This window comes from Rhinolophus sinicus, chromosome 18 (assembly GCF_057876585.1).
Source record: "Rhinolophus sinicus isolate RSI-liver-muscle chromosome 18, RSI-T2T, whole genome shotgun sequence".
Taxonomy (NCBI): domain Eukaryota; kingdom Metazoa; phylum Chordata; class Mammalia; order Chiroptera; family Rhinolophidae; genus Rhinolophus; species Rhinolophus sinicus.
Window position 1 is genome coordinate 41,900,462 of NC_142518.1, and position 26,167 is coordinate 41,926,628.

The 26,167-nt window shown below is 42.6% G+C and overlaps 1 protein-coding gene across 11 annotated transcripts in view; it reads right to left on the reverse strand.

The window, feature by feature from the left end:
* Nucleotides 1-26,167, reverse strand: part of PFKFB1 (6-phosphofructo-2-kinase/fructose-2,6-biphosphatase 1) — a 71,988-nt gene that overhangs the window by 18,111 nt on the left and 27,710 nt on the right. For 9 of the 11 annotated variants that reach the window (XM_074324148.2, XM_074324147.2, XM_074324143.2 and 6 more), the window contains 7 exons: nt 23,069-23,162; nt 22,167-22,233; nt 21,169-21,243; nt 12,589-12,645; nt 10,443-10,564; nt 5,743-5,950; nt 2,860-3,006 (listed from right to left, as the gene is read on the reverse strand). In XM_074324148.2, coding sequence (XP_074180249.2) covers nt 2,860-3,006; nt 5,743-5,950; nt 10,443-10,564; nt 12,589-12,645; nt 21,169-21,243; nt 22,167-22,233; nt 23,069-23,162 — 770 coding nt within the window. The remainder of the gene's footprint in view (nt 1-2,859; nt 3,007-5,742; nt 5,951-10,442; nt 10,565-12,588; nt 12,646-21,168; nt 21,244-22,166; nt 22,234-23,068; nt 23,163-26,167) is intronic. The other 2 variants (XM_074324145.2, XM_074324150.2) reach the window with 2 other exon arrangements.

The following is a 26,167-nucleotide window of genomic DNA, read 5'->3' on the forward strand; positions in this document are numbered from 1 at the left end:
GTAAGTGTGTATGTATATGTGTGTATAGTGTGGATGTGATCGGTAGATGTGTCTGAGAGGGAGCCTGTATCTGACTAGTGGTTCCACGTGTCTATGAACTGCATAGATTGTGGTGGGTGTCTGTGACTGTGTATATAAGTGCACATGTGTGTGCACATCCACAGCAGGGTTATCTCGTTTCTCATCCCTCCTGCCTCTACCTCAGCTCCAGGACCTCTGGTAGATAAAGAAACAGGCATCCACCGACATTTCAGAAGACAAGAATTAGTGAATTCTAATGGTTTCAGAGTGGGTCTGGGGGAGATACACTCTTGTCACCCAAAGAAGGAATTGGGAGCTCAGAGACTGTTCCTCAGGAGTACACGAGAGCTCCAAATCCACTGAGAAATCCGCAGAAGTGAAGTGGCTGCTGGTGAGGGAAGGAAGTGAAGTTAGGTTTATAAGGTTTCCTTCTGGTTGTGTGGATTCCAATTAGATCTTCCTGTAGGGGAAGCAGCTGGCTCTGGTTCTTGTTTTTGAGCCATCTACCAGGCTTGCCTTACAGGTGAGGTTCACCTCTGCCCCAGCCCACAAATAGCTCTGCATTGTCAAACTTCTCTAACTGACTCTGCCCATGGGAGAAAGTGCACAGTACTGGATACACAAGGTCCTTCCAGACTGGCTTCGACTTTCCATTCTGAGGCATGCTGGGAACCTGTCCCCTGTGGAAATGGTCACTGACTCCTTATTGATTTAAGGAAAATTGCCTAATCTCTCTGAATTTTATTTTCCTCATCTGCAAAATGAGGAGAATTACAACTACCCCACAAATGTGTTTTGAATATTAGAGATAATACCTTGTTTCTCGGAAAATAAGACCTAGACGGGCAAACAGCTGTAATGTGTCTTTTGGAGCAAAAATTAATATTATATTATATTATATAAGACCTGGTCTTATAGTAAAACAAGACTGGGTCTTATATTAATTTTTGCTCCAAAAGATGCATTAGAGCTGATTGTCCAGCTAGGTCTTATTTTTGAGGAAACATGGTATATGTCAAAAAAAGTCTAGTACAGGATGCACAAGTCACATTTTAAAGACTCAGTCAATGGAACTAATTATTAATATATTATTGACCATGGAAAACAAACCAAAAACAGGCACCATTTTAAATTCTTGTTTCTTTCTCACCTATCCTCTCATAATCGATTGCTGAGATTTTACCTCCTAAATTTCTCTCAACTTCATTCCTTTTTCCTCCCTTAGTCCCCACTGCTACAACCTTAGCAGTTCCTCATATGCAATACCCTCTTTACTTATGCTGCACTCTTTGCCTGACATAGTACCATTCCTGATCTTCTCTACCTTGCTCACTAACACTCCAGGTTAACACTGGCATCCCTTTCTTCCTCCAGGCAGATCCAGGCTGGGTCAGATACCCTGCCCTGACATCTGTGCACCCACAGTCTAGCCTATCACACATGCTGTTTTGTATTCCTTGTTTATTCCTTTGTCTACCCTGTTTAGCCTGAAAACTCAGTGAAGACAGGAACCAATTTCCATCTCCAGCACCATCCCAGTGGTGAAACTAAGTAAGTATCCAATAAATGTTTATATCATGTATGTGCCAGATATAAACCATAACTGAACTCTGATGATGAAGAGTTTGCATATTTACTTGGATGTATTTTATAGCAAATATATATGATGTGTGGAACAACGCTGTATGTCCCTTTTCTAAGTATGTGTGTCTCTGTACATCTATAGTTAAGTACATATATATGTATGTATACACACACATACTTGTCTGTATTTATAGACGTATATCTAGTAGGCAAGCACATTAACTTACCTGCATGTAAGTTATCTACACCTGTGATGAAGCTTTTATTTTGAGATCTAACAATCATAACCTGTGTGCTGCTACCTGATGTCAGTGTATCTATAGTGCAGGTGAGACAATGGAGAGGAAACAATGTCTCCTCAAATAGCTCATGGGAAAACTTGACCCTGAAGAGAGATTGCCATGTCACGAGTGTCAGAGGAAATATTCCCCAAGTCCTTCTTCATTCCATTTCCAATGCCACTATTGTGGTCTATCATATCCTCATCTCTTGCCTGGACTAATGCAGCCATCTCCATACTGGTCTATATGCTCATTCTGACCCTCCTCTTACCTAGTCTTCAAACATGGCCAGAGTGGTCTTTTGTTAAAAAAAAAATGTGAATCACATTCAAGCCACTCCTCCTTGACTTAGACCACATCAATGGCTTCCCATTTTTAGGGCAGAATCCAAATTCCTCAACATGATATAAAGTCCTATGAGCTGCCTTCCTTTCCAACCTAATCTCCAGACCTCACAATCACTGTTCCAGCCTCTCTGCTATTCTTTCCGTAGTTCTCTGAACACGCCATTCCCCTTTTTCACCTCTAGGCCTTCACATAAGCTGCTCCCTGTACCTGAAATTAAATTTACTCCCTCACTCCCAGTCCATCTTGCCTGCTTCTTGTCTCATCTCTAGCTTTGTCTAGGAAGCTTTTCTTGCAAATCTCCCACCACCAAGTCTTGTCAGAAGCACCTTCACCTTCTGAGCCTCCATTGGCCCCTGTACTTCCCCTCTCACAATCCTTTGTCATATAAGATGCAGTGTCTTATTTAATGTCTGCTTTTGGGCTCCATGAGGGCAGAGAACTTATCTGTTCTGGCCTTCACTGTGTCCCCAACACACAGAATAGTATCTGGCACATGGCTGGTTGTTGAGAAATATTTGTTGAATTAATTAGATTACAGGCAGGAGCCAGAGCAGAGGCAATCCAGGGTTTAAGCCCAGAGTCAAGTCCCACCACCCATCAGGAACTCCACCCCCTTACATCTCACCGCATCAATCTCGTTCAGGGCCTTCCACTGCTCATAGGGGACACCCAGGGCCTCAGCTGTCTGGATAGTCCTCTTCATGTGGCTGGTCCACACCTTCAGGGAGCTGATGCCCTGGGACTGAATGAAGTTGGCCAGGGCATAAGCATACTGGAAAGTGTGTGGGGGTGTGCAGAAGAGGAGAGCAGGGGAGAAAGAGAGACATGAAAGAAGACAGGGTAGCCATGAGAACAAGCTCAGATCTGTCACAAACAGTGGAATGATGATGAACAAGCAAGAGTACAGAGTTCAAATATTTCCAATTTATAAAAAAAGGCATACTCTGGCCCATGTGTCTATGGATCAAGGGAATAGCAAAGAGTACACTTGTTTATGGGTGCATATGTATGCATGTTCGTTCATTGATGTTTGCTCACTGAACTCCCTACTTGGTTATTCATTCATTCAAACAGCCATTTGTGGAGACTGGGACAAGAGTACATATGGAGGCACTCCACCCACAGTCTATCTCCCTTCTATTCCTGCCTCCATCTTGTACTTGTAGATGCTTTGAATACATACTTGTGGTAATTCAGTCACATGTCCAGGTTCTGTCCACACCATAGCTTCACTGATCCCCATGATCCACAAAAAGTGAACCTTTGGCCACCCCTTCATCCAGGTGTGAACACTCCTGTGATGTGGCCCACTCTCAGGCAGACAGACTCTGAGATAAGGTCATGCAGGCACTGCAAACAGACTCTGTACCACAAAGTCAGGCATTTCTAGGGTTCTGGGTACTCAGAGTGTGGTCTAGAGGTGATGCGTAGGATTTTGGGGACATTTCTCTTTGACCCTTTGAAATGTCATTGCTTGAGCAGAGGTCCTAGTACCCAGGTTCTAAGGTCATTCAAACATGTACGTGTGTGTGGTCCTGGGTAATGGGGTGTCCTGCTCTCAAGACACGGCCAGTCCACTGGGGGCAACAATGACAGCACTAAGAGGAACCACAAAGGGCTGTGGGAGCCCACATGAGCAAGTGATTCGCTCTTCTTCTGCATATGGGCATGTTAATAGTCACAGATGGTGTGTGAGGAACATCTGCACAGATGCACAGATACAGGCACACATTTATATGTATAGATATGGGCATTGTGTACACACAATCTAATTAAGGATTGTGAGTCAGCAGTCAGCGTGCTCTGGTGGAAGGAGCCCTTCCTAGAAGGTAGGTGACAGGAAGTAAACTGCTCTGTGTGCCCTGGGACGCGTCCCGGCCCCACTCGGGCCTTGTAGCTCCTGCCTGTAAGATGTGAACAGCATTAGCTCACCCAGCCTGGTCACTGAGTGGCAGGTTACATAGTGGATGGGCAGCACCTGGAGCACTCCTGGCACACAGTAGGTGAGAGCTACTGTGACTGATGTGGTGACAGTCAATGGAAAAGCGCTTTGTAAACCCTTCACAGTGCACTGTGCCCATGAGCTTGAAGGTTGGGGCCAGGTGGACGCGAGTCCATGCTCACGTTTGTGTGGAGGGAGGCACACCGTGTGGAGATGGCCACCTGTCCTAACTGGGTGCTGAGCTGTGTGGGCAGGGCCGTGGCCATCCCCAACCAAGACAGCCCTGGCTGCAGGTGGTGCCATGGTGCAGGGATGATGCCTCTGGTGGCCTCTGACAGCTCTGAGAAGTGGGGGAGGTGGGAGTCAGAGGTCAGAGTCCACCTCAGCGGGAGGCTGCCTGTCTGAAGGCAACAGAAAACAGGCATGAGGAAGGGCTTTCCGGTGAAGTATCTTGCCTGGGACACACCGCCTCTACAAGGAGGGGAAGCTGAGGGGCTGGTAGGAAGGCCTGGTTTTCAGTCCTGGCTCTGGCTGTGTGACCTGGGGCCGCTCTGTGCTCCTGTCTGGGCCTCAGCTTCCTCATCCATAAACTGGTGGTGGTGATGCCCACCCCACAGAGCTGCTGTGAAGGTTAAATGAGGACACGCGGAAGCAGATGGCACCATGCCTGTGTACAGGTGTCCAAAAAATGAGCACGCTCCCTCCCTCCTGCGTCACACTTCCCACTTGTCCCATCCTCAAGCGATTCCCCCCAGCAAGAACCTGTGCTAACAAGCCCAGGCACAGGGCCGAACCCTGGGTAAAATGTGTCTGTTTAAAGAGCCAGCACCCATACTGTGCAGGTCACTATGCTCGGCTGGAGAGAAGGGACTCATGCCATAGAGTCAGAGATGGGCCACAACTGGGAGAAACAGAGGCCAGGGCACGGTGACCTGCCCGGGGGAGGAGAGGACAGGGGAGGGCTTCCTGGATCAGATCACTGAGCAGCAGCTGGACCCTGGATGAGGGTGGGGGAAGGAGGGCAGGAAAGAAGCAGTAACTGGTGGGGGACAAGTGCTGACACTGTGATGACCTGCACGATGGTGGTGGCGGAATGTAGCATCAGCCCTGAGTAAAGGAGGAGTCAATGGATTCAAGGGTGGGTCACTTCAGGGCACCTGTCTGTGCAAGTGATGGTCACCAGCTGACAGAGGATGGCAGCCTAGGTGGGGACACTGCACAGGCGAAGGTACAGAGTTGTGAGAAAGATGAGGGGACCAGGAAGGCAGGAGTGTAGGGTGCTCATTATAATGAGGCTGAAGAAGCAGCCAGATCCGAGCAGGCGTGGAACACCAGGACCAAGCTCTCAGACTTGCAGATGCTGTGGGCACATGGGAGCCATTCAAGGACGGGTCAAGACTGAGTAGCTGACAGGGTGAAAGTATGGGAGTGACCAGAACCTGCTTCTACCTTGTCACTGAGCCCCTCCCCCCCATTCTCAAGGCCCAGGCAGTAGTCGACCCACCCATCCGTGGCCCAGCTGGCTCAGCTTGGCCAATGCTTCTGGGTATATGGGGCCCTCCCTACCTGCTTGCCCCGAGCTGAGAGGCCGGAGTCACCTCCGATGCGGCCTCTGAGGTTGAGTTCACTCTCACCGTGCCGGCATAGGTAGATAGAGCGGGGCGTGACATGGATGTTCATGAGATAGTAGACTGTGCGGCTCTGGATGTGGTCCTGCACTCGGTTCACCATGTAACGCGTGCCCACGTCGAAGATCTTGATGTAGGACAGGTGGCTGGGCCAGCCCAAGCAAGAGCAAGGGCAGCTTAGGGTCTGATGGTAGAAAGGCTAATCCCAAGAGAAAGCCCCAACCATACCCTGCCATCAAGCCCTCCTCCAGAACACAGTTCTCACATACCTTTTCTCTAACAAGATGCCATGCCCTACCCTGTATTGGGTACCTGTTCTAGAGACTTGGTTCCTGGTCATCTTCAGGAGCTCACTAACCACTACCCTCTCCTTCTGTTAATCCATCTCAGCTTGAGCCAAGTTGTCTTTTCACCTTCACTTATCACATTCCAGGCATCTTGGATTCTCTCGTCTGTGGTTCACACTCCTGACATACTCAGAGAGAAGCAATAATCCTCTGTGGCCCTGGATGACTCCAACATGTCACTGGCAGCTCCTGACTTGTCCATTCCCTCACCCTTTAAGTCATGAGCTGAGCTCTGCCTCTCTGTTCTTTGAACCTCTGCTATGATATATTGTACTTGACACTCTACAGGCTGCTGCCAGACTGTGTCTGTGTGTACTTGTATCTCTCTGTGTGTACATGCGTTTTCCTATCCTCACTCAGAAAGGGGAATGGTTTGGGTTCCTTCCCTATCTTCTATGCAGTAAAAAAACATACCCTTGTCTGTTCTAAGCATTATGCTTGGGGTGGAACTCAGCATTTGCCCTTTGAGAGCTATTAGGCCAGTCAGTAATATATACTTAGAAATGCCTGATCTATGCTCAATACCTACTCCACAAATAGTAACTCACTCTAAGATGTGCCAAGTACTGGGCTGGGGGGATACAGATGTTGTTCATAACATCAGTGGAGAACTTCTGGTCCTTGCTTCAAGGCCCTTTTTCATTCTCTCAATTCTGTGCTCTGTCATGAACTAATAACTATACACAGAGTGATAATCAAATTATTCAACAACCTGTCTGCAGAGGAGCTCAAAATGGGGGACACAGACGTATCAGAAGACTAGAACCATGGAGCAAGACTGCTGAGGCACCTGCTGTGCCAAGCATTCATTCTTTAATTGTTTGATTGTCGGGAGTTTAGGATGATCACTGGAAAGAGGTGGGGGAGGCTGGGGCAATGGGGTGACACATCAGCAACCCTATGTGCACAGTAACAAAACCAAGTGAATGGACATAGCTGCACTAACCTAAGGCAGGTAAGGCAGTGGCTATTCTATCTGCATCATGTTTATCATGCCCATCCCTATCACTCATGTCCAATGGTTCTCATAGGGCACTCATTTGCTGAACATTTTGGGGGTTTCTGGCAGACAGTAGGGACTTAAAAGTGCATAAATTGTCATAACCTGTTGTCATGCAGCAGCCTAACCATCTGCCCCCTCGTACCTACCCCTAAAGAAAGGAGAGTCTGTGAGACTGCTCCTTTCAGGGACTTTGCTTCACCTTTGTGCTTACACCTTGTGTCTCCCTGTTTGGCCCCAAAGGATGGCTGGTTAGTCAATGACGGGTAAGATTCTTCAAGGAAGGAACAACCTAAGACAGGCACAGTCACATAGGGGCCATTAGGAGAACTCACAGGGTTGATAGAGGTGGGCACAGACCCCCACCTTCCCCCAGCTAAGGAGAGCTTCTGCCTCTGTGGCTACATTCCTTCCCACATCCTGCTTGGGAAGAGATTCAATGATGTGGTAACATCAGTTCTCCATCTATTCATATCAGTAAGTTTCAGCATAAAGGTTTTGATCCCTTGGGGAGGTACATACATCCTGAGACTTTCGGTTCCAGATGCTTGCAGGCAAGGATAATTGGTTTGAATCAGTTTCCTAGTATAATGTATGAAATTCACAGACCATGGAGAAAACAATGCTACTTCCTTGTGTGTACATCAATAAAAGCCACAAGGTGGCCCAATTTGAGGGTCTCAGTCCTTTGAGGCTGTGAGACCCTTCGCCCCTACTGCATAAATCTCTTGACTTCTGTTTCTTTCTTAACGCTTCACCGCCCTTTCTTGTTCTCTCACTGCCCGTGTTGCTTGATGCGACAATAACCATTCTAGGAAGCAGACATTATATTTCTGTTTTATAGGCGAGGAAACTGAAACAGAGAGAGGAAGTGATTTGTCTAAGGTCAACCTGTCCAAGGACTCTCAGAGCTTAGGGGTAGAAAATATCTGATGTAGCTTTGTTGCCTGGTTACTATCTGTTTTTGACACTAGGTTCTTGGTGTCTCTACGAGAACTTCCAAATTCCTCAGCTTAGTCTGACAGTCTAGGTGCCTTCTTACACTGGCCCCACTTGGCCTCACGTCACTGTCCCATGCCCATGCTCGTAACTTCTGTTTCACTTTAGCCTTCATGCTTTTGCTGGAATATTCTTTGCACTCTTCTACTCTTATTCAAATTTAACTGGTCCATTACAGAATATTGTTCTCGTTGCTTGAAAAGGTGTTCCTTGCCTGATTTCCAAAGTCGAGCTTCTATGCATCCATTCTTCAACAGTGAGTACATTCACTCTCTCTAGGAAGACTTCTTTGAGTCCAGGATCATGTGAAGGCATTTAGAAGTGCTTTACACTAAAAGTATTATAGTAGCTAATGCCCTCTCCCACCATGTATAGTTAAAAATAAAAAATTCCAAACTATATTATAGTAATAGGAGGAGGTTCTAACAAGTTCCGGTTTTATTATTTTTTTTTCTATTTTGACTAACTTGATGCTGGAAATGTAAAATATTAAAAGCTTTCAAGATTATTTTCTTCTTGTTTTTGGTAGCTTCTGCTTTGCTGTTGCCCTAAACACATGCCTAGTCTACCTACTTGGTAAACCTGCTTTTCTAGACCTTTTCCTCCAAGCTGGGCTGGGTCCCCTCCTCTGTGTTCCTCCAGCCCACTCGTTTTCCCATCCCTTCAATTATGATCAACTGGTCATTGTCTTCCCCAACCAAGTGGTCATTCTATCAGAGTAGGGACAGCCCTTCCCTCTATGGGTTCCTAGGGTACAGCTTAGGGCTGGGCCCTGATGCATGGACTGTAAATATCTGCTGATGGAAAAATGATTTAATAAACCCAACGTTCAGAATCAGTCATTGTCAGGCCCAAACTGATTCATAGAACACTAGCTGAACACCTGCAGGTGTCAAGGTCAAAGGCTAGGGGCTTTCTAAATGCCATTATTTCACCTCAGCTCCCCTCCTTCAAATTTCTTTCATCATATGCTGCTAGTCCCTACGGTGCTTTTGTGGAAATTTGAAAAAAGTTACACTTTCCTCAGGGAAGAAACAGTCCCACTCCAGCACACATGCCTTGGCGAGAAAAGCAAGTGTACTCTTGACCTGAATGTCCTTATATAGTGAACAATCTTCACAATTGTACATGAGGTCCTGCCCCTTGCACTGTCTAAGCCTCATGTGACACTTTTTATGATATAGAGCTGTGGGAGGGGAAGAACCAGGCTGGAAATTTGAAGATAAGGGTTTGAGTATATATTCTGCTACTGATTCAGTGTGTGGCCTTAAGTAAGCCCTTGACCTGCTCTGGGTCTCAGTTTCCCTATCTGAGGAGTAAGGCAGTAATGATGCTTATCTCTTAGCACTTCAGTTGGACAAAGTAGGAAGGACGTTCTTTAAACTTCTTAGGGCGGTAATGACTGTTTGAAACCTCCTTACCCTTCTCACCTGGGTTCCAAAGAGTCTGAGTGACTTTGAGATTCTTTTCTCAGCACAACCCATTTTGAGAGAGAGTAGGATGCTGGGAATACCTTATATTTAAAACTTACATCTTTCCTGTACTGACGGCTAGCAACTCTCCTGTCTTTAATTAGTATTATGAATGAAAGTTTCAAATTTTTCATGTGTCTTTCCATACTTCAAGGCACTATGAAAGTTACCTGAGTGTAGAACCCACCTCTCTTGCCCTTATTTACACCCCTATGTACACCACAGCCCAAAGGGTCCAAATACTTATTGATTGAAGAGGTATATGGACATTGTGAGAAGTGACATGACTAGGAGACAGAATATGTGGTTAGAATCTTAGCTCTATCATTGACTTATGGTGGGAGCTTTGTCAAGTGGTTTTAGCTCCCTAAGACTCAATTTCCTCTTCTTGGAAATTTATGATCATAAAACCTATTTCAGCCTCATTTACAGGGATGCTGAGAGGATTCAAGGAAACAAAGAAGGTTAACATATTTGGAAACTGAAGTATCATCCATGAGTGAAGAATACTTTTGAAAAAAATAATAGCAACAACGACATGAGAGAGACATTTGTTTTCCCAGAGATCAGGTCCCTGATTGGTCCATATCGCTCAGGAAAGCACTACTTCAATCCTCGTGTGAACACCTTACACATCAAGGAATCATGACCTCATTGATAATTAGTGCTAGGAGGGCCCTTGAAGACAGATTATCAAGTTCAGCTAGCTCTCTTATGTTACAGATAGAGAAGCTGAGGTCCAAAGAGGGAGGACATTTCCCCAGGACATCAAAACAGAGCTAAGGTTCTAGACCTGGACTTTGGGGTTGTGGGCCCTTACCTGTCCAGTTCATCATCCAAGGGTTGGTAGTTGACCTCATAGCATTCAATTCTTTTTAGAAAATCTTCCAGAACCTTTTCCCGGTCACAGTCTATGTAATCAGGGCTGCCGAGTTTCACTTGCTGGGAGAAGGGAGAAGGACAGAGAAACCATGGGAGACAGAGACTCTGACAGTGCCCTTGGAAAGGGCCTTTAGAGATTATTTAGTACAGCATCCCTCAAAGTAAAGATGGCAAAACTAAGACCTGAAGAAAGGGTCTTGCCCAAGTTTATAAAATGAGTCAATTGAAGAAAATCTGGACGGTGTGATTCCTTATTATTTATCTCTGTCTGGCCAAACAAGGTAGTTACATTACATTCAGTTCTAGAGCACACACTGTTTAAGAAGAACACTTATAAGAGGTCTAGAAATTGTAATGTGATAAATAGTTGAAGAAGAATAGGAGAGCTTGACCAGGGTCATAATGGCTTACATGTATCAAGTATTTACTGGGAGATATGGAATGCTGGCTTTAGATTTCTGGAGGTCTGGCATCTCCAATTCCCCAAATACCTACCTTCTTCACCCATATTCCCCATCTCAGTGAATGGCACTATCATCCACTCAGTTAGCTGAGCATAAAAGGAATCTGGGGGTCATACTAGTCCCTTTCTATCATTCCCCACCTCTCAGCAGACACCAAAATTTTCTCCACTGTATCTTCCAAATATCTCTCCAATCGGCCTTCATTTTCCCATGCCTGGATGCTCACTATAGCTTTGTGACTGATTGCTCTGTCTAGAATCTCGATGGTTCTGATATATTCCCCATACTAGTAGCCATAAGGATATTTCTAACATGCACATCTGACCATGGAATTCCCTTGCTTAAAGCCTTTAACAATTTTCTCATATCTTTTAGGACAAGGTATGAAATATTTTAGCGGGTGACTCATGGCTTGTCATGATTGGGCCCCAAATAATTTCTTCATTCTAATCTCCCATTGCTCCCCTATTTTTCCACCCACTTTGCTTTAGCCAACTTAAGCTACTTATAGATCTCCGGAGATGCCATACTTAGTATATGCTATTCCCTTATTTTCTATTGTTCACCTGCCAAATTCCTATGCATTCTCCAAGATTCAGGCCAGCTATTACCTTCACTGAGAAGCCTTTCCTGATACACCCTATCCTTCCCATGCCATATTACATCCTCAACACTGTGTTCCCATAGCCTCCTTTGTTCCTTCATCTTAGCACTGATCTCACAGAGCTGTGTCTATAAACTAGTAAGTTTCTCTCTCTAGACTGTGTGCTCAAGGGCAAGACTCTCCTCTATCCATTTCTATGTCTCTAATACCCAAAATTGTCCATCACAGGTGTATGGATTCATTTGCTGTCGAATCAATAAATGAATGGATATATTATGGATGGATGAAGAGGAAAGAGAGGTATTGGACATGTTCTGTGGCCCAAGAGGCAAAAATGGGACCAAATGAGTGGAAATTACAAGGAGGAAGCGTTCACCTTGATTGGGCTGCATTTAATGAAGGCAATGAGCCTCCTGTTGCTGCAGGTATGAAGAGAAAATCTAGACAAATATTTAGCTGAGATTTCAGTATCTGATGGAGGGTTAAAGGAGATTAATTTTAAGGTTTCTTCTGTACCTGAGCTCCAGTAATTTGATTAAATAAGGAACAATAAAATGTGGTAAGTGATCTAGACCACATACTTAAAACCTAAGAGCAGTGATAGCTCTGATAATGAATTGTGAGACATAATACAGAGCTTTTGAGGCAGATGCCAAGGCTGAGATCCATTCCCAATTCTACCTCTTCCTGGCTTTATATCCTCTTGACAAGTCACTTCTCCTCTTGGGACCTCAATTTCCTCTCTCCAACACTGAAATAATTCCTAACATGCAGGTCTGTTCTGAATAATCAATGAGAGTCAAGCTTCATGCCTGGTGCATGATAGGGACTCTATATATGTTGGCTTCATTTAAATTCATAGGATCACTGTAGGCCACAATAGTCAGTGAATGCTTCCTATAGGAAGTGGGAGGAGAATCTTGGGGAAGAATACCTCTTTTAATCTCATAGAGGTATTTTCAGGCATAATCTAAGCCTCGGCAAAGTAAGGAGGAAAGGTAACTGGTGCTCCTTACCCTGATGTTTTCTGCAATGATGCCAGGGTCATTACAGATGGACTCAATGAAAAACACCTATAAGAGAAATAGAAGAGAGATTTCCAGCAGAGAATTATGTTTTATAGGAGCCAAACATAGCTCTGAGTCATCCCTAGAGGCACCTCTGACAACATAATTTCATACATAATTTCTGACAACAATGCTTTCAGGATTTTGAGTTTTATGAGGCAGATTGGCTCTAAATTAATGGCTCCAGATTGTTGTTTTGTGTTTTCACTTCTTTTAAAGTGAGACACTATAAGTATGGTCTACAAAATGAATTAGGTTCTTAGAAGGACGTAATGCACCAAGAGAGATGGACAACCTTTTGCAAGTGGCATGCTAAAGTGATGATGGGGATTTAGCTCACCTTATACCTTTTCATCTGAAGTCAATTCTCCTGATGCCAATTTACCTGATTAATTTAGCTAAAAGTATTGTCTAGAGCAGTGGTGCTTTTTTTTCTTTTTGCAAATGAAACTTTTTCTAATTCCCTATCACCTTTTACACCCATCGCCCCATTCTCCTCCTTCCCCTCTGGCAATCATCACTTTATTCTCTGTATCTATGGTTCTGTTTCTGTTTTGTTTTATTTACTCTTTTTTTTTTTTAGATTCCACAAATAACTGAAATCATACAGTATTTGGCATTTTCTATCTGACTTATTTCACTTAGCATAATACCCTCTAAGTCCATTCATGTTGTCTCAAATGGCAAGATTTTTTTTTTCATCTGAATTTGTTTTTCTTATTATTTTTTATTAGTTTCAGGTGTACAAAACAACACTGTGATTAGATATTTATACACCTCACAAAGTGATAATTGCAATAAGTCTATTACCCATTTGACACTGTAAATAGTTAATACAATATTATTGACTATATTCCCTATGCTGTACTTTACATTGTCATGTCTATTTTTAAATTATAGTTGATATTCAATATTATTTTATGTTAGTTTCAGGTTTACAGCATAGTGCTAGACGTTTATATAATTTATGAAGTGATCCCCCCAATAAGTCTTGTACCCCTCTGATACTATACATAGTTTTCACAATATTATTGGCTACATTTCCCCATGTGGTACTTTACATCCCTGTGACTATTTTGTAACAACCAATTTATACTTCTTAGTCCCCTCACCTTTCTCACCCAGCCCCCCAACTCCCCTCCCATATAGTAACCATCAGTTTATTCTCTGTATCTATGATTTTTCCTGTTTTGTTTGTTCATTTATTTTCTTCTTTAGATTTCACATATAAGTGAGAGCATATGATATTTGTCTTTCTATATCTGACTAATTTCACTTGGCATAATACTCTCTAGATCCATCCATGTTGTTGCAAATGGTAAGATTTCATTCTTGGGTGAGTTCCGGAAAAATGGCGGAGTGAGGTGAGCCTCTGTAAAGCTCCCCTGGAATTTACAAAGAATCGAACAACAAAAACTCCACAAAGGACTCCCTGCACAGCAGACAGGCAAGACGAAGAGGCCCACTACCGACTGAAATCACCTACAGGTGGGAGATTCGCGCGCGCGAGCGGGGGGAGGAGGAAAGTGAGAAGCGGGCGGAGACGCAGCTCCGCGGGCGCAGGACTCAGACCCAGCTCAGTGCGCCGAGCTCGCTGCTTCCCGGAACTACCGCAGCTGCGGGAGATCGGACTGCTAGGGCTCCGCCAGGGCTCCACAGGGCTGAGGGGACAGCATATAACACGGCTGAACCCAACGCTCACGGCAGAGACCTCGGAGAAAAGACTGAGGGAAAAAGGCTGAAAACGGTGGTTTAAGCCCGCACTGCCGAGCAGAGAACGGAGCCTTAGGCACTGAGACTAGCCGCCCCCTCCCTCCCCTCTCAGAGCTCGCCCCGCCCCCACCTGCCCGGTGCTAGAGCGAAACAGTAGCAGTATCAGATCAAAACAACAGAAAATTTGCTATATTTGAGAACTGTGGCCCACAAACACAAATCCACAGCCCAACTAGTTCCGGCAAAGGGAAGAGAGCTGTGGAAGCAGGACAGGCTGTGGTGGTGGTCGCTGCCATTGCTCTGGGCCACCTCTCACAGCTCACCCCGCCCCTGGCCCCACCTATCTGGGCGGTTCCCTGCAGGAGTAAACAGAACTGCTGAACAAAAGAAAGACCTCTTCCTATCAACTTGTTGCAGAAGTCACTCCTGTAGATGTCTAGGAAGAGAAATAGTAAACCAGTAATCGCCATGAGTAACCAAGGCAACAAGATAGCTCAGAAAGAAAGTGAAAAATCTCCAGAAAAGGCACTTAAATATACAGAAATATGTGACTTAAATGACAGAGAATTCAAGGCTGCAGTTCTGAAAAAACTCAACGAGATACAAGAAAACACAGATAGGCAGTTAAATGAACTCAGAAACTCAATTAAAGAACAGTATGAGCATTTTACGAAAGAGATTGAAATTTTAAAAAAGAACCAAATAGAATTTCTGGAGATTAAGAACTCAATAGAAGAAATTAAGAATGAAATAACCAGCTTAGGTAGTAGAGTTGACCAGATGGAGGAAAGAATCAGTGACATCGAAGATAGAAACCTGGAAATGACACAGATAGAAGAAGAAAGAGACTTGAGACTTAAAAGAAATGAAAGAACTCTACAAGAACTTTCTGACTCCATCAGAAAGAGCAATATAAGAATAATGGGCATACCAGAAGGAGAAGAAAGAGAGAAGGGAACAGAGAATATATTCAAACAAATCGTCGATGAGAACTTCCCAAATTTGTGGACAGAACTGGACCCTCGAATCCAAGAAGCAAATAGAACACCTAGTTACCTCAATCCCAACAGGCCTTCTCCAAGGCACATTGTACTGAAGCTGTCTAAAATCAACGACAAAGAAAGAATCCTCAAGGCAGCCAGGGAAAAGAAGACGGTAACTTACAAAGGAAAGCCCATTAGATTATCATCAGATTTTTCAGCAGAAACTCTACAAGCCAGGAGGGAGTGGAACCAAATATTCAAACTATTGAAAGAGAGAAATCATGAGCCAAGAATAATATATCCAGCAAAGATATCCTTTAGATATGAAGGAGGAATAAAGACCTTTCCAGACATACAGAAGCTGAGGGAATTTTCTAATACACGACCTGCACTACAAGAAATACTAAAGGAGGCTATTCGACCACCATCAACAGGGACAATTTGTGGCAACCAAAACTCAAAAAGGGGGAGAATAAAGGCCTGAACCGGAATATGGGAATGGAGAAAGTAAGCGTGCTGAAGAAAATGGAATACTCTAAATATCAAACTTACTTTTACATAAACTTAAGGGTAACCACTCAAAAAAAATCCAGAACTGAAATATATACTGAAATAAAAGAAGAAACAGAGGGAAACATCATAGAATACCACCACACAGAAATAATAGACAACAACAAAAAGGCAAAGAAACAATGGAGACACAGCCTTACCAGAAAACTAAAGATAGAATGACAGGAAATTCTCACATATCAATAATCACCCTAAATGTAAATGGACTGAACTCACCAATAAAAAGGCACAGAGTAGCAGATTGGATCAAAAAACTAAACCCAACCATATGCTGTCTCCAAGAGACACATCTCAGCTACAAGGACAAGCATAGACTCAAAGTGAAAGGGTGGAAATTGACACTCCAAGCAAATGGTGCCCAGAGAAAATCAGGTGTAGCCATAATGATATCAGATGAAACAGACTTCAAGGTGAAAAAGATAACAAGAGACAAAGATGGACATTTCATAATGGTGAAGGGGACTGTAAAACAAGAAGACATAACAGTCATCAATATTTATGCCCCCAGTCAGGGAGCACCAAAATACACCAAGCAACTACTAACAGAACTAAAGGGAGAAATTGACCAAAACACAATTATACTAGGGGACTTAAATACATCATTGACAGCTATGGATAGATCATCCAAACAGAAAATAAATAACGACATAGTAGCCCTAAATGACACATTAGATGAAATGGACATAATTGACATTTATAGAGCACTTCATCCTAAAACATCAGACTACACATTCTTTTCTAGTGTACATGGAACATTCTCAAGGATAGACCATATATTGGGACATAAAATCAGTCTCAACAAATTTAAAAAGATTGAAATCATACCATGCATATTCTCTGATCACAAGGCTTTGAAATTGGATATCAACTGTAAAAAGAAAGCGGGAAAAAACACAAATACATGGAGACTAAACAACATACTTTTAAAGAAGGACTGGGTCAAAGAAGAAATTAGAGGAGAGATCAAAAGATACATAGAAACAAATGACAATGAAAATACATCCTACCAAAATTTTTGGGATGCAGCGAAAGCAGTTTTAAGGGGGAAATTTATCTCATTACAGGCCTATCTCAAGAAACAGGAAAATTCCCAAATAAATAACCTCATGTTACACCTTAAAGAACTAGAAAAAGAAGAACAGGTAAAACCCAAGGTCAGCAGAAGAAAGGAAATAACAAAAATTAGAGCAGAAATAAATGAAATAGAGAACAGAAAGACAATAGAAAAAATTAATGTGACAAAGAGCTGGTTCTTTGAGAAGATTAACAAAATTGACAAACCCTTGGCTAGACTTACTAAGATAAAAAGAGAGAAGACACTGATTAACAAAATCAGAAACGTAAAAGGGGAAGTTATCACGGACACCACAGAAATACAAAGGATCATCCAAGAATACTATGAAGGACTATATGCCACCAAATTCAACAACCTAGAAGAAATGGATAAGTTCTTAGAAACATATAGCCTTCCAAGGCTGAACCATGAAGAACTGGAAAATCTAAACAGACCGATCACCAGTAACGAAATTGAATCAGTCATCCAAAACCTTCCCAAAAGCAAAAGTCCGGGACCAGATGGCTTCACTAGTGAATTCTACCAAACCTTCAAAGAGGATCTAATACCAATTCTGCACAAACTCTTCCAAAAAATTGAAGAAGAAACAGTACTCCCCAACACATTTTATGAGGCCAACATTACCCTGATACCAAAACCTGGTAAAGACAGCACAAAAAAAGAAAACTACAGACCAATATCTCTGATGAATACCGATGCAAAAATCCTAAATAAAATTCTAGCAAATCGAATACAACAATGCATTAAAAAGATTATTCATCACGACCAAGTGGGGTTCATCCCCGGGGCACAAGGATGGTTCAACATACGCAAATCCATCAATGTGATACATCATATAAACAAAATAAAGGACAAAAATCATATGATTATATCAATTGATGCAGAAAAAGCATTTGACAAGATACAACATCCATTTATGATTAAAACACTTAATAAAATAGGTATAGAAGGAAAATACCTTAACATAATAAAAGCCATATATGACAAGCCCTCTGCTAATCTCATAATTAATGGAGAAAGACTGAAGCCCTTTGCTCTACGTTCAGGAACACGACAGGGATGTCCCCTATCACCTCTGCTTTTCAACATCGTGTTGGAAGTCCTTGCCAGAGCAATCAGGCAAGAGAAAGAAATCAAAGGCATCCAAATTGGGAATGAAGAAGTTAAATTATCACTCTTTGCAGATGACATGATGCTATATATAGAAAACCCTAAAGACTCCACCAAAAAGCTATTAGAAACAATCAACGAATACAGTAAAGTTGCTGGCTACAAAATCAACGCACAAAAGTCCATTGCCTTCCTATATACCAACAATGAAATCTCAGAAAAAGAAATACAAAAAACAATTCCTTTTACAATTGCATCAAAAAGAATAAAATACCTAGGAATAAACTTAACCAAGGATGTGAAAGACCTATATGCTGAAAACTATAAGACTTTTCTGAAAGAAATTGAAGAAGACACAAAGAAATGGAAAGACATTCCGTGCTCATGGATTGGAAGAATCAACATAGTTAAAATGGCCATATTACCCAAAGCAATATACAGATTCAATGCAATCCCCATCAAAATCCCAATGGCATATTTTAAAGAAATAGAACAAAAAATCATCAGATTTGTTTGGAACCACAAAAGACCCCGAATAGCCAAAGCAATCTTAAGAAAAAAGAACTATAATGGAGGTATCACACTTCCTGACTTTGGCCTGTACTACAGGGCCACAATAATCAAAACAGCATGGTATTGGCAGAAAAACAGACATATAGACCAATGGAATAGAATTGAGAACCCAGAAATAAAACCACATAAATATGGACAGATAATTTTTGACAAAGAAGCTAAAAACATACAATGGAGCAAAGACAGCCTCTTCAATAAATGGAGCTGGGAGAATTGGATAGCCACGTGCAAAAGAATGAAACTGGACTGCTATTTGTCACCATGTACCAAAATTAATTCAAAATGGATCAAAGACTTAAGCATAAGACCTGACACAATAAACTGCATAGAAGAAAACATAGGTACTAAACTTATGGACCTTGGGTTCAAAGAGCATTTTATGAATTTGACTCCAAAGGCAATGGAAGTAAAAGCTAAAATAAACAAATGGGACTATATGAAACTTAAAAGCTTCTGCACAGCAAAAGAAACCATTGACAAAATAAAGAGGCCACCAACTGAATGGGAGAAGATTTTTGCAAACAGTGCCTCCGATAAGGGGCTAGTATCCAGAATATACAAGGAACTCATGCAACTGAACAACAAAAAAACAAACAACCCAATTGAAAAATGGGCAGAGGACTTGAAGAGACATTTCTCCAAAGAGGACATACAAATGGCAAATAGACATATAAAAAAATGCTCAACATCACTAATCATCAGAGAAATGCAAATCAAAACCACAATGAGATATCACCTCACCCCAGTCAGAATGGCCATCATCAACAAGACAAATAGTAACAAATGTTGGAGAGGCTGTGGAGAAAAAGGAACCCTCATACACTGTTGGTGGGAATGCAGACTGGTGCAGCCGTTATGGAAGGCGGTGTGGAGGTTCCTCAAAAAATTACGAATAGAATTGCCATATGACCCAGCAATCCCTCTCCTGGGTATCTACCCAAAAAATCTGAAAACATTTAGAGATAAAGACACGTGTGCTCCAATGTTCATTGCAGCTTTGTTTACAGTGGCCAAGACATGGAAACAACCAAAATGTCCTTCGATAGATGAATGGATGAAGAAGTTGTGGTATATATACACAATGGAATACTATTCGGCAGTAAGAAAAGATGATATAGGAACATTTGTGACAACATGGATGGATCTTGAGAGTGTAATGCTGAGCGAAATAAGTCAGACAGAAAAAGCAGAGAACCATGTGATTTCACTGATATGTGGTATATAAACCAAAACAACAAAAGAACAAGACAAACAAATGAGAAACATAAACTCATAGACACAGACAATGGTTTGGTGGTTGCCAGAGGGTAAGGGGGGTGGGGGGTGGGGGGTGGGGGGTGGGAGATGTGGGTAAGGGGGATCGAATATATGGTGATGGAAGGAGAACTGACTCTGGGTGATGAACACACAACGGGATTTATAGATGATGTAATACAGAATTGTACACCTGAAATCTATGTAATTTTACTAACAACTGTCACCTCAATAAATTTAATAAAAAAAAAAAAAAAAAAAAAAAAAAAAAGATTTCATTCTTTTTTATGGCAGAGTAATATTCCACTATATATATGTAACACAATTTCTTTATACAGTCAACTATTGATGCACATTTTGATTGTTTCCATATCTTGGCTATTGTAAGTAAATAGCACTACAGTGAACATAGGGGTGCACGTATCTTTTTGAATTAGTGTTTTGGATTTCTTTGGATAAATACCCAGGAGTGGAACTGCCGGGTCATAGGTAATTGTACTTTTAATGTTTTGAGGAAACTCTATACTGTTTTCCATAGGGGCTGCAAAAATTTGCAGTCCCACCAACAGAGCACAAGGATTCTTTTTTCTCCACATCCTTGTCAACACCTGTTGTCTGTTAATTTACTGATGATAGCCATTCTGACAGGTGTGAGGTGATATCGTGTTGTGGTTTTTATTTACATTTCTCTAATGATTAGTGATGCTGAGCATTTTTTTATATGTCTATTGGCCATCTGTATGTCCTCTTTGAGGAAATGTCTATTCAGGTCCTCTGCCCATTTGTTAATTGGATTGTTTGTTTGGTTGTTTTTGGTGTTGAATTGTATGAAGTTTTTTTTTTAATAAGTTTTGGATATTAACCCCTTATCAGATGTATCATTGGCGAATATGTTTTCCAATTGAGTAGGATGCCTTTTCATTTTGTTGATGGCTTCCTTTGTTGTGTTTACTGTTTTTCAGTTCTTACATATGCTTTTTGTAGTGATTCTCTCTTCTATTTCCTCATCCCTACCCCACCCCCACAGTGTCAGACTTAGCAATCATCTTGTGGCACCTTATGTGGCACCTCTCCTTTCCTGTTCTGTTCTGTTTTGCTGCTTTTAACCATGATCTGGAAAGCAATTTCAACCAAATTAAAATGTTGGGCCTGTGGTAGCTAATTTGGCATCTATGAGTCCTCTGGTTTGCCTTTCTCTGGGATTTGTGCTGGATAAGTAGGCTCTAAAGAAGAGTAGGAGTGTTACTGTACCTTGTAACCATGTTCTTTAGCAAACTGCAAAATCAGTGACCGTCGTTCTCTGGTAGTGTTGGTAGCATCAAAAACCTAGAGGAAGATGAGATTGGTATACTGTGAGTCTGGTGCTGACAGAACACCTACTCTTTGATCATCCCTGTGGTCAGCTAAGTGGAGTATTACCAGGGGATAGGAGGGGATAGGACTTGAACAGGGTGGTGAAGAATAGGAAGGATTTAGAATTGGCTTGTGTCAATGTCTCAAGCATTCATTGAGCCCTACTGTCTACCCCAAAATGCAGCGTACTCTGTAGGTATAATAATAACACAAGAGGAAAATTGTGAGTTTTTATTAGGGTCATTTTACAGGTGAAATAGTTGAGTCTTAGAGGAAGGATTGTCTTAACCAAGGTCACTGATAGTTGCTGACAGAGCAGAGCTAGAACCAATTTCTCAACTCCTTCCCTCCTTCCAAGGCTTCTTCCTTCCCTATCACTTTGGAGCTCTTTAAGAACAAGAAACAACTCCCTAACCTAAACACCTTAGATGGGACAATTGGTATATTTGAGGATCTTTTCCCCTTTTAGAATTTGCAAATCCTACCTCAAGGGTCTATGAGATTAAATTGACTAAAATGATTAGGTAAATCTTAGAACTAAAAAATGTTTGTACTGCAGTTTTAAATTCCAGTGTAGTTCTACTGAATTCTTGGGGATGGAGTGGTATGTATAGTGGTTAAGAGTGTAGATTCTGGAGTTACACAGCCTAGATTTCAGCTGTAGCTTGCCACATACATATTGTACCATTTGGGGGAATTATTTAATCTCTCTGTGTACCATTCTTCTGGGATATAAATTGGGGTATAATAACAATATCTATCTCGTGGGGGAAGGTGAAATTAAATTAATATGTGTGAAGTACTTAGAATAATGTGTGGAACATAATAAATGCTCAATACATATCACCTGTCCCCACACCAGCAGAAACCTTAGGGAAAAATGCAAATTTCTTTACCGCAACATGACCTTCCTCACGGCTGAGATAGTCATGAACATCCTTCAGGGCTGCCAGGGCACACTGCCTGAAAAAGATGGAGAAAGAAACAGAGACAAGACCTATCCCCAAGATGGGTTCCTCTCTATTTTTCTTTATTATCTTTTGCACCATCTCTCAGATGTCCTATTGAAGATCTACATGGGGTGTCCTATGTTCTAGGTACATGACAAGCACAGAGAGGTCACACAGCTGAAAATGGCTTTGTGTACATTTTAGGGGCAAGTATAAAGTGGCATACCCAGGAAAACCTGAATAATGACAGAAGCCATAATATTAAAGGCTCCAACTCTTGAGCTAATAAAGCCAAAGCTGAACTGGCTTTTGAACTCAGTTAGAGCCTGAGTATATGGTTTATGAAGTAGAAGGCATTCCTGTGATGGGTAACAGTGCAAGCACAGGTAAGACGTTGGCAACGTATTTATGATTTCGGCAGAAATCTATTTAGTTTTTACTCTTTGCAGAGCTTTATTATGAGGGCATGGATCAATAAATGAGACACAGGCTCTGTTCTGGAAGTGCTCAGAGTCTTGTAGAGAAGAGAGACCTCGAGGTTGAACAGATGAGACTGCAGAGACTGGAGTGGGCCAAGCTATTGCGACTCTTTTCTCAAATACTAGACTGAGAAGTTTCCATTCTTTCCTGTCAGGTGTAGGAGACTGTTTAAAGTTCTTAAAGCAAGGAATTACTATGACCAGAAATAGGCTTTGAGTAAAATGGCAGAAGGACTGTCCAGACCACCCTTTGAGAGTGAAGAGGGCCTCCTTGCTAACCCAAGTGGCTCTGTCCCACTCCTCCATCACCTGAACAAAGCCCTCCCTTAGGCAGTGGGCAGTACAGGTCCAAAAATATCACGTACTTACTTCCTTATAAGTAGGGCCTCCATGTTGTCTGGAAGAAAGAATTCATAGTTCTTGTAGCTAACTGCCTCTCGTCGATACTGGCCTAAATTAAACACTGAAAGCACGGAACACTGGTGAAGAGGTTGGGAAGGTTGCAGTGGCAAAAAAAAAAGTCTTTGGTGGGAGGTATTTTAGAGGTAAAAGGTATAATTTTTAACTATATGGTATTTCTTATAAAGTTTCAAATTATGGTTATCAGCTCATTTATTATTCACAACCCTATAAAGTAGGAATCACAATTCCCGTTTTACAAATGAGGAAACTGGAGTTCAGAGTTAATAACTTTCAGTTAATTAGTGGGGAGCTGGGATTCAAACCCAGGTCTGTTTGGCTCCAAAGCCAGTGATCTTTCCACTATTCTATTTTGTCATAAACTCTAATATTTTTCATGCCCTACTCCATTGAAAAGATAAAGAAATTGAGATCCAGGGAGTAAAATCAATCACCGAAAGTCAAACACTGAGTCAGAACTAGACTGGGTTTCCTGAATCTTAGTCCAATATTATTACATCTTTCTGTATTATGACAGAAAATCTAAATTTATGTCCTCTCTAGGCCGCACTTTCTCATTTGTAATGGTGAAAAACCAGAGAGGAGGGAAGGAAAGGAAAGAGGATAATGGGCAAAGAGGTAATATAATATTTTATTCATTCATCCAATAAATACTTTCTGATGGTTACTCTATGAAGCAGGACATGAGTTCTGAGGTCACAGAGATGAACCAAACCTATGTGATGGGGGCATCAAAGAGCTCAGAATCCAGCAGGTAGGACAGAGAATAAACCAGCAAACAGAGAGCACTCACCCAGTTTAAGTGTTCTGACGGAGCCATGCAAAAGACTAAGGGGGAAATAAAAGACTAATTATCTTCGGGTGATCTGAGAAGGTTTCTTGGAGAAAGCAGCCTTCAAACCAGTCCTTTCAGGAGGGCAGGCCTTTTATAGGCAGGCATGGGGGGAGGGGTTGGAGTGGGGAACAAAGACATTCCAGGAGGAGGAACAGCTTGAGCAAAGGTATGGCACTGGTAGAAAGCAGAAGTGTTTGGGGGATGGAGAGTCATTCACTGTGACTGAGGCCTGAGAGCTGGCAGGGGCCTATCGTGGAGGGCCTTGAATGACAGGCTAAGGAGCTTGGATTTAAGCCTGCAGGCCAAGAGGACCCTTGGAGGCTGTAGGTATGGCTAGCTTTGTGCTTTGAAATATGGTTGTGAGGGCCTCCGTGAGAATGGAGTGGAGTGAAGCAGATGGGAAGCAGGCACATTAGGGCACAGACCCATCCGCCAATGGGCCATGTGCCCCTACTCTCAAGAGGAGCCCCTCAGAGCCCAAAGTCCTCCAGGAGAACTCTTTCTTTTCCCCTTCTTTTCTGCAAATGTCCTCCTCCTCCCACAGGACCCAGATCAAATATACCCTTTCTGGAAGTTTCCAGTGCCTTCCTGTTGGTGGTTTCCTCTGTGAGCTCCCTCAGTACCCTGCTCTGGGATTCCTAGGTGACATGAAGTATTCTTATGCATGCCAGTTAAATGAAGACCTCTTCAAGCACAGGGTTTGAATCTCATCCATTTTTGCATCTCCAATGCTTAGCATGGGTTTGGGCACATTTGAAACCATTGGGAAACTTTTCACCAGTGCATTAGAGAAAGACAAAGTACATGAATGGAAAGAAGAAATAGAGAGAGAGAGAAGACTTGGACAGAGGGAGGGAAGGGGGCAGATAGATAAGGGTGTTAGGACGGGCAAGAGAAAGGAGAGGAAGAGAGAGGAGAAAAGAAAAGTACAGGGCCAATATGGGATTCTTTTCTCTTCCCTTCAGTAGACCAAATAGCAGCCCTAGCACAGTGAGTGTCAGGCTTTGGAATCAACCAGACGTGGGTTCATATCCTGCTTCTGTCACTTACTGGCCATGTGCCTTTAGACAAGGCACTTCAACTTCCCGGACATTAATTTCATCAACGGTGAAATGATGATAGTATTAGTTCTTCCTTCACGATTGTTTTAGAACTTAAGAATAAATATGAGTTCTTTGAGGACAGGCATCCTCTCTTACTTGTCTTTGCCCAGCGTCCAACAAGAGCCTTGGCACAGCTGTGTGCTCACAAATATTTAATGATTGAGTGAATAAATGAGCGCCCAAAGAGACCTGTTTTCTGTACTGGGGAGCAGTGCTCCATTGAGAGAGAGGGAGGAAGAGAGAGAAAGAGAGAGACAGAGACACAGAGAGAGAGAGGCTAAGTACTTGCTTAGTGCACAACTAAAGGAGGAACACGTCAGCAATAAAAATTTTCAGCTATGTTGATATTCTTTAAAAGCATCAATATAATCATCAGGGAATAAACAAAAACCTTTGGTAGACTTTCTTACATTTACTGTTTTTATTCTGACTTGCATATGATGTGGGGGCACCCTATCTTTTGGTGCTTAGCTTTCATCTTGTCATACTTGTGAGACAGAAATCAATATGACCTAGGTCCCTGCCTCCCTGAGCCACTCCTGGGGAGACAGACCCCCCCACACGCTACAGCAACTCACTATGTAATTAGTGTTGGTATAGAGGGGGATGTAGCAAGCGTTAGTGCGGGGGCTCAGAGCAGCGTGTTTCTCTGAGCGGGAACAGAGGAATCAAATAGGAATGGGGATACAGGGCAAGGGATAGAGAAATCAGCTGAGAATAGGAGAGAGTGATTGCTGAATAAGGGGTGGTAAACAGAAAGGAGACCACGTTGAGGAGCATGGAAAGATGGAAGTGGGGGTGGGGAGGTTGACAGGCAGGGAAGGAGACCTCTCCAGAGGTGGAAAGGGGCAGGACCACTTCCGGCTGGGGAGGGGTTAGCTGACAGGCGCAGACCTAAGGAGAGGCTTGGAGAGAGCTGACGCCTTCTGGACTCAAAAGGACAAGGTGAGCTAAGGTGTCCAGGTTTAGTGAAGACTCTTTGGGGGCCTCAGGGCTGCAGCTTCAACACGCTTGATTCCACATGCTCCAAAGGTTTGAAGAAAACCTTAAGGTTGTGAAGAAATGGTAAGGCTAATAAAAGTAGTAATATTGTTGTGATAATAATATAAA